The 8,915-nt window shown below is 35.0% G+C and overlaps 1 protein-coding gene across 1 annotated transcript; it reads left to right on the forward strand.

Moving 5' to 3' along the window:
* Positions 1 to 4,091: 4,091 nt before the first annotated feature.
* On the forward strand, positions 4,092 to 6,154 carry LOC128639651 (trypsin-like). Its single transcript, XM_053691778.1, has 5 exons — positions 4,092 to 4,131; positions 4,387 to 4,540; positions 4,815 to 5,068; positions 5,311 to 5,447; positions 6,005 to 6,154. Exons 1-5 carry the CDS (start codon positions 4,092 to 4,094, stop codon positions 6,152 to 6,154), a joined length of 735 nt encoding a protein of 244 aa, XP_053547753.1.
* The last annotated feature ends 2,761 nt before the right edge of the window (positions 6,155 to 8,915 follow it).

Below are 8,915 nucleotides of genomic sequence, written 5' to 3' on the forward strand. Positions count from 1 at the left end.
TGGCTTTTTCACAGCTTTATTTATATACTGTTACTAAACACTGCCACTATACTAAAATGTTTAACCCCTATCCCGCCTCTCCCGGACCCTGCCACAACTAAATAAAGTTATTAACCCCTGTCCCGCTGCTCTCGGAGCCCACCGCAACTCTAATAAACTTATTAACCCCTATTGTGCTGCTCCCCAACACCGTCGCAACTAACTAAAAGTATTAACCCCTATCCCGCCACTCCCGGAGCCCACTGCAACTAAATAAAGTTATTAGCCCCTAAACCCCTGGCCTCCCACATCACTACCACTTTCTAAACCTATTAACACCTAAACCGCGAGCCCCCCACATCGCCATAAACTAAATTAACCTATTAACCCCTAAACCTAACAACCCACTAACTGTACATTAAATATGAACTCATCCCTATCTTATAATAAATTAAAACTTACCTTTAAAATTAAAATAAACTATATGAAGCTATTAATTAACCTACCCTAACAATTATACTAAGATTACATTAAACTATATTAAACTATTAATTAATCTACCCTAACTATTAGACTAAAATTACAATAAACTATATTAAACTAATAATTAACCTACACTAATTGTTATACTAAAATTACATTAAACTACAAATTAAATTAACTATATTACATATTTAAAAACCTAACCCTACTCAAATAATTTAAATCTACTATTAAAAATTACAAAGTTACAAAAAACTAACAACTAAGTTACACAAAATAACAAACTCTGGTAAGTTACAAAAAAAAACAAACACAAAAAAAAATTACACATAATAAAACATAAATTATCAAATATTTAAACTAATTACACCTAATCTAAGAGCCCTATGAAAATAAAAAAGCCCCCCCCAAATAAAAAAAAAAACCCTAGCCTACAATAAACTACCAATGGCCCTTAAAAGGGCCCTTTGGGGGCATTGCCCCAAAGAAATCAGCTCTTTTACCTTTAAATAAAAATACAAACACCCCCCCAACAGTAAAACCTACCACCCACACAACCAACCCCCCCAAATAAAATTATATCTAAAAAAACTAAGCTCCCCATTACCCTGTAAAGGGCATTTGGAAGGGCATTTAGCTCTTTTTCCTTGCCCAAAGTCCCTTATCTGAAATTAAAACCCACCCAATAAATCCTTAAAAAAACCTAACACTAACCCCGAAGATCCACTTACAGTTTTATGAAGACCAGACATACATCCTCAACGAAGCGGAAGAAGTCTTTATCCAAGCGAGCAGAAGTCTTTATACAATCCGGCAGAAGTCTTCATCCAGACGGCATCTTCTATATTCATCCATTCGGCACGGAGCCGCTCCATCTTCAAGACATCCGGCGCAAAGCATCCTCTTCAATCAATGTCTTCTTCAACAATGAAGGTTCCTTTAAATGACGTCATCCAAGATGGCATCCTTTAGATTCTGATTGGCTGATAGAATTATATCAGCCAATTGGAATTAAGGTTGAAAAAATCCTATTGGCTGTTGCAATCAGCCAATAGGATTGAGCTTTCATCCTATTGGCTAATCCAATCAGCCAATAGGATTGAGCTATTCCAATCAGCCAATAGAATGCAAGCACAATCCTATTCTGAATGACGACTTCTGCCGGATAGGATGAAGACTTCGGCCCGCTTGGATGAAGACTTCTGCCGCTTCGTTGAAGATGGATGTCCGGTCTTCGAAAACTGTAAGTGGATCTTCAGCGGTTAGTGTTAGGTTTTTTTGAGGGTTTATTGGGTGGGTTTTAATATTAGATTAGGGGTTTGGGATGAAAAAGAGCTAAATGCCCTTTTAAGAGCAATGCCCATCCAAATGCCCTTTTCAGGGCAATAGGGAGCTTAGGTTTTTTTAGATAGAATTTTATTTGGGAGGGTTGGTTGTGTCTGTGGTGGGTTTTACGGTTGGGGGTGTTTGTATTTTTATTTACAGGTAAAAGAACTGATTTCTTTGGGGCGATGTCCCGCAAAAGGCCCTTTTAGGGGCCATTGGTAGTTTATTGTTAATAGGTTAATTTAGTTTATGGCGATGTGAGGGTTCTGTCGGTTTAGGGGTTAATAGGTTAGTAAGTGGTACTGATGTAGGAGGCCAGGGGTTTAGGGTTTAATAACTTTATTTAGTTGCGGTGGGATCCAGGAGCGTTGGGATAGGGGTTAATACATTATTTCTGTGTAGGTAATAAGTATAATGTAGGTGGTGGCAGTGTAGGGGGCGGCAGATTAGGGGTGTTTAGACTCGGGGCTTATGTTAGGGTGTTAGCTGTAAACGTAACTGGTTTTCTACCATAGAAATCAATAGGATATCTAGCAGCATAGAACATAAGCTTTCGCTGCTTTCAGACTCCCATTGATTCCTATGGCATCCGCGGAGGCCTCCAGGGCGGCAGATTGAAAAGCAGGTACGCTGGGCCGGAATAGTGGCGAGCGTACCTGGTCGATATTTGATACCTTGCAAAAGTAGTCAGATAGTGCCGAATTTGCTTTCGGAACATCTGCAATGATGTAAGCATCGATCTGTGTTGGACTGATACCGGCGGATCGTATGTTACATCACAGATTTCAACTTTTGCCGGTCTGTAGGCTTTGATAAACGAGGCGAATCAAGCTCGCCAGAATTAGGCTGCGGAATTCCAGCGTATTTGTGGTTGATGGCTTGATAAATAGGCCTCTATGTGTAAAAAGAAATATCACATTGTGTATAGAGGTATGTTTAAAGTTTCTGTATAAAAATATGTGTATGAAAATATGTATACAATTATGTATACAAATATGTATAAAGATACTATTTTCTCAACATCTATAAAACCGATATTAACCACATTTTGATAAGAAAGCATCTGTTTCATAGTATTAGATTGCTAGCAATCAATAAAAAATGTCTATAAAAATATCTATAAAAATATCTGTAGTATCTTAATGTGGCCGGCTCCAAGGGCCTGCACTAAAAGACCTTCTCCTGTAGCGCAAGCCTTGGGACCCACTGTGCTAGGCCTCATGATAGCGCAGTCAGGGCTCTGTGAAGAAGAGGAACCATTTAGAGCAGCTCTCCAGCAAACAAAAGGTAAGTATTAACCGTTTAAAAGTAATTTAAAGAAAATTAATGAATACTGATTAATTTTGTCCGAAATTTTTCCTTTTCGTTAAATTACATTGGTGTATTTATTTGGATATTGGTTTTGTGAACTAAAAAGATTACAAATGTGAATTGGTAACAAAACAAATGAGAATCTCCAATGAAGAGCACATAACTATTTAATATTTTCATTATTTATTTTCATAGAAGTACAACTTAACAAATTAACATATTAAGAAGAGACTTAGGTTATATGAAGTATATCTACAATTCTATTAAGTTTCAGATTGGTATAATGTGAGGGATAACTGAGATATATTTATTTTAAATAAGCTAAGAAGAATTGCAATGTAGAATGCAATTACATCTTTATTTTATGCATAATTATTTTGACAGTTTGTTCTTGAATGCCGTATTGTTAAAGGGGCAATAATGTTAAAATTAAACTTAAATGGATTGTATAGAGCACAATATATTAATACCTTTTCCAATTTACTTCTACATTTACTTCTACATTGTTTAAAACTACATGTTCTATATGAATCATGGATGTTTAATTTGGATTTTTTTTGTCCCTTTAAGTATTGCAGCTGAAAATATTTTGATAATGATAGAGAATAAAAATGATAATAAAGGACATCTTTGTAAATTATCATTTTAATATTGATGAGTCTAAACATATTTAAAAGTTGTTGATATGTGCAGCTGGTTCATCATTTGTGAGATTTTAAGAAATACCATTTAGTATAGAGGCTGTTGGATCAGAAATACAGCATTGGAATTATCACACCTTTCGCATGTGTACTTTCTATGTCTAAAATAGCAAAAGTTCAATAATAATTTACCACTTGACCTCTATACGTTGTGTATAGATTAACTAGATCATCTGTCCATGCTGTGAAATGAGAGTGACACAAGGTGTTAGATAAAGAAAGATTACCAGCAACAAACCATATAAATACCTAGCTCGCCTACCTCAAAAATATTCCTTTAACAAGTCCATAATGAAGCTGTTTCTGCTCTGTGTGCTCCTGGGAGCTGCTGGTAAGTATGAAACACAGAAAATATACACTATCAATACGTACACAGCTAGCAATGTATAAATAACATAATAATTTTTTTTTTAGAACATCTCCAATTGTTTCCATCACTCAGATAATTAATAATGTTAACATGACCAATGAGAGAAGATGCTCAAGCTTAACCACTGTGTAATAATGTTATATCGTTAACACTAGAGATTTTATTTTTAACAACTTGGTCTAACATTCTTTTATCTGTGTAACATTATGTTCTCAGCTGCATTTGATGATGATGATAAGATTGTAGGAGGTTACACCTGCGGCAAGAACGCTCTCCCATATCAGGTGTCTCTGAACTCCGGTTACCATTTCTGTGGTGGGTCCCTGATTAACAGCCAGTGGGTTGTGTCTGCTGCTCACTGCTACAAAACGTAAGCTATTTGGATTGATTTCATGTACTTTTCCTACTTTTTTTTTAATAATATTCTCATACAGCCCCAAGCATCTATAGTTCATTATATCTTCTTCTGCTATAATTTCAAATATGTCTTCTAAAGTCAACACTTCTATAAAATGTATTTGTTGTTCTTTTTGTATTCAATTAACTATATTTACAAAATTATATTTCATATATATAAAAATAATTTTCTGATTCAAATTGCAATCTACATTCCTTTGTGATTTTCCATCTCATCACACCTGCAGAAGCATCCAGGTCAGACTGGGAGAGCACAACATTGTTACCAGTGAGGGCACAGAGCAGTTCATCAACTCTGCCAAGGTCATCAGACATGCCAGCTACAACTCCAGGACCCTGGACAATGACATCATGCTCATCAAGCTCGCCTCTGCCGCCACCCTGAACTCCTATGTGAAGGCTGTAGCTCTGCCCTCTGGATGTGCCGCCGCTGGCACCAGCTGTCTGATCTCTGGCTGGGGAAACACACTCAGCAGTGGCAGTGAGTAAAAATTACCAAATAGGACTTTTTTTTTATATCCTTTCACGATCATGATTTTTTTTGTTAAGATGATCATTTCATAACAATAAAAACACAACATAATATAACAGTTTGCTTCCTATTATTCATCATTTCTATGGAACATATTGATAAATATATAACACTGAGGAAAGTATAAGAACAGATTATGTTGATATCATATAAGAATTTGTAACCTAATAATTTAATGGTTTCATTTGTAGCCAACTACCCAGATCTCCTGCAGTGCGTGAGTGCCCCCATCCTGACTACTGCCCAGTGTACCGGTGCCTACCCAGGAGAGATCACAAACAACATGATCTGTGTTGGATATCTAGAAGGTGGCAAGGATTCCTGCCAGGTAACATCGCCTGTCCCCTTTCTATTAATCTAAAGTTATTTTATTCTAACTACTGTTCAATTTAATTCCATTCTTACATGTTCATTGAACAAGTATCTAAAGATTAATGACTGCTCAATTCTCATATATTTTAATATTTTTTGCAGATATTTTATATCTTATAAACATGTTTATTTCTTGAAAATGGTTTACTGATACAGTTAATACAGTAATTACAAGTTCTAACTGATGATCTTTTACTTTATGTTTTTTAAACTACAATTATCTCCTTTAGATATTTCCCCTAATATGGTTGAGAGTTGTTTTCTCTCATATGATAATCATTCCTCATTCAGAAACTATAACGTGCATAATCATCTCATAAATATGTTTGTGTTGTGTAAATGATAATAATGATTATAATCCTCGGATCTATTTTGCATGCACAAATTATAAAATCGTTTCTAACTGTTATTTTAGTTTATATTTTACAAACAAAGGTATAAATTCCTTTAGATATTTAACCCTGTTATAGTTTTAGGTAGGTTTCTCTCTTATAATAATCTTCCTTCTTTCAGGGTGACTCTGGCGGACCTGTGGTGTGTAACGGACAGCTGCAGGGTATTGTCTCATGGGGCTATGGCTGCGCTCTCAGGAACTATCCTGGTGTCTACACCAAAGTCTGCAACTACGTCTCCTGGATCCAGAACACCATCGCTGCCAACTAAATCACTTGTATTCTTGGCTATATCCTATCTGAATTTAATTGGACAAAAAATGCTCTGTGGCTCCTTCATGGGCATTGTTTAATGCAACTTATAAATAAATTGGTTATTGATTGCACTCCTTATAATCTGAGTTTTTTGTTTTAAATACTTGAACAGTAAAAAGTACATTTTACACTTAAAGGAACAGTCTATACCAGAATTGTTATTGTTTTAAAAGATAGATAATCTCTTTATTACCAATTCCCTAGTTTTGCATAACCAACACAGTTATATTAATATACTTTTTATCTCTGTGATAACCTTGTATCTAAGCATCTTCTGATAGCCCCCTCATCACATGACTTTTATTTATTACCTATTGACTTGCATTTTTAACCAATTAGTGCTGTACGTTGTGCTGACTCTTAAATAACAGGCGTGAGCACAATGTGAGCTATATGGCTCACATGAACTAGTACTCTAATGTTGTGAAAAGCAAATACAAAAGCATGTGATAAGAGGCTGTCTGTAGTGGCATAGAAACAGGCCGAAAGTTAAAGGTTTAAATGTTATAAAGTATATTAATATAACAATGTTGGTTGTGCAAAGCTGGAGAATGGGTAATAAAGGCTTTATCTATCTTTTTAAACAATAACAATTTTGGTTTTGACTGTCCCTTTACATAAAAGAAAAATAATCTATCTCATAATTATGAAATATCATAATAAACAAGAAACATTATTAACTAACACTTATTAAATATCCAGTTTATATAAATACAAACACCCACACACAAAGACAAACACCTACACAGCCATAGATACACCTAAACACACACACAAACAAATACACAATACACATAGAAACTCACACAAAGTAACACACACAAACACACACAATCCCACATACATACACATACACAACACACACATGAGCATATACACAAACAAGCTGAAACACACACAAACACAACATACACATACACAACACATACATGAGCATATACACAAACACACACAAACACAGTCACACAAATTAACACACACAAAAACACATACAGAACACATGTACACTCACACACAGAAATAGAAAATATATAGTAAATATATAGTAAATAGTAATGCTCATAATAAAAAGGGCATACAAATTTGAACTCCATACTTAAAACCTACTCAGAGTTCCTTAGTAAAATGGGTCGTTTAAAACTGAGGTACCATCTGGTAAATATGAGTTAGTTTTCTGATTGATACATATGAGGAAAACGTACAGTAACAAATATGTCTGAAACAAATATTACAGAAGATATCGACACATTTAATTTCAAACCAACACTATCAAATCTGAAACTAGCCCTAACGTTGCCGGGACTTGTTGGGTACATAGATCAAATGTGAAAAGCCGGATCTATTTTTAGAAACCACTTAACTATAACTTGGAAATTGTTCTTTTGTCAATAGGGGAAACAACTATAGTCAGTAAACCTAAAAAAATCCTCTTATTTGTTTTTGGGAAATGGAAAAAGTTAAACCCGTCTCTCATAATTGTATATCCAGACACTTGTTTCACTGAAGTCAGCAATATACTTTAAAGGATTTACTGTTATACTATAAAATAATATATAAAAGTGCCACTTTTAGAAAATGGAATTTCCATTTAAATTTGTAAATAACATCATCCAAATATGTGACAAATATGTGACAGTGAGTATAGTGGGCAATTGCGCTATCTTTACGCAGATGTTTTTAAAGCTGTTTTTCCATTATACAATTTCCCATATGTATTAAACTAAGTAAAACATGTCAGATATAAACAGGTATTGGATTAATAATCCTGCATTAAAAACATACAAGATGTTTTGTTTTCTTATATTAAATATGATTAAAATAATTTATTATAAAAGTAGTAACAATAAAAAAAAAAGTTATTACAACAATGCATAAAAGTTACGGTGCAGATTTTTAAAACAAAATAAAATAGATTTCTTACAGTGCAATACAATTAAAGTTCATTTAAATAACACAAGTTTGTTTAACAAGATATATTTGTTTGTTAAAACTGAAACTATCTGTTATTAAAGGGACAGTCTAGTCCAAAATAAACTTTCATGATAGTATTGTAATCCTGTTATTCTCAATAAAAATCATGGCCACGGGTTGGGTAAAAACATAATTTATGCTTACCTGATAAATTCCTTTCTTCTGTAGTGTGATCAGTCCACGGGTCATCATTACTTCTGGGATATTAACTGCTCCCCTACAGGAAGTGCAAGAGGATTCACCCAGCAGAGCTGCTATATAGCTCCTCCCCTCTACGTCACCTCCAGTCATTCGACCAAGGACTAACGAGAAAAGAGAAGCCAAGGGTGTAGTGGTGACTGGAGTATAATTTAAAAAATATTTACCTGCCTTAAAAAACAGGGCGGGCCGTGGACTGATCACACTACAGAAGAAAGGAATTTATCAGGTAAGCATAAATTATGTTTTCTTCTGTTAAGTGTGATCAGTCCACGGGTCATCATTACTTCTGGGATACCAATACCAAAGCAAAAGTACACGGATGACGGGAGGGATAGGCAGGCTCTTTATACAGAAGGAACCACTGCCTGAAGAACCTTTCTCCCAAAAATAGCCTCCGAAGAAGCAAAAGTGTCAAATTTGTAAAATTTGGAAAAAGTATGAAGCGAAGACCAAGTTGCAGCCTTGCAAATCTGTTCAACAGAGGCCTCATTCTTAAAGGCCCAAGTGGAAGCCACAGCTCTAGTGGAATGAGCTGTAATTCTTTC

Source organism: Bombina bombina, chromosome 9 (genome assembly GCF_027579735.1).
Source record: "Bombina bombina isolate aBomBom1 chromosome 9, aBomBom1.pri, whole genome shotgun sequence".
In the NCBI taxonomy this organism is placed as follows: Eukaryota; Metazoa; Chordata; class Amphibia; order Anura; family Bombinatoridae; genus Bombina; species Bombina bombina.

Excerpts from the sequence above, each read along its gene's own strand:
- LOC128639651 (XM_053691778.1), top strand. The coding sequence starts at position 4,092 with ATGAAGCTGTTTCTGCTCTGTGTGCTCCTGGGAGCTGCTG. Across the intron at positions 4,132-4,386 it reads TGTGCTCCTGGGAGCTGCTG|CTGCATTTGATGATGATGAT; the intron begins GTAAGTATGAAA and ends TTATGTTCTCAG. Across the intron at positions 5,448-6,004 it reads GTGGCAAGGATTCCTGCCAG|GGTGACTCTGGCGGACCTGT; the intron begins GTAACATCGCCT and ends TCCTTCTTTCAG.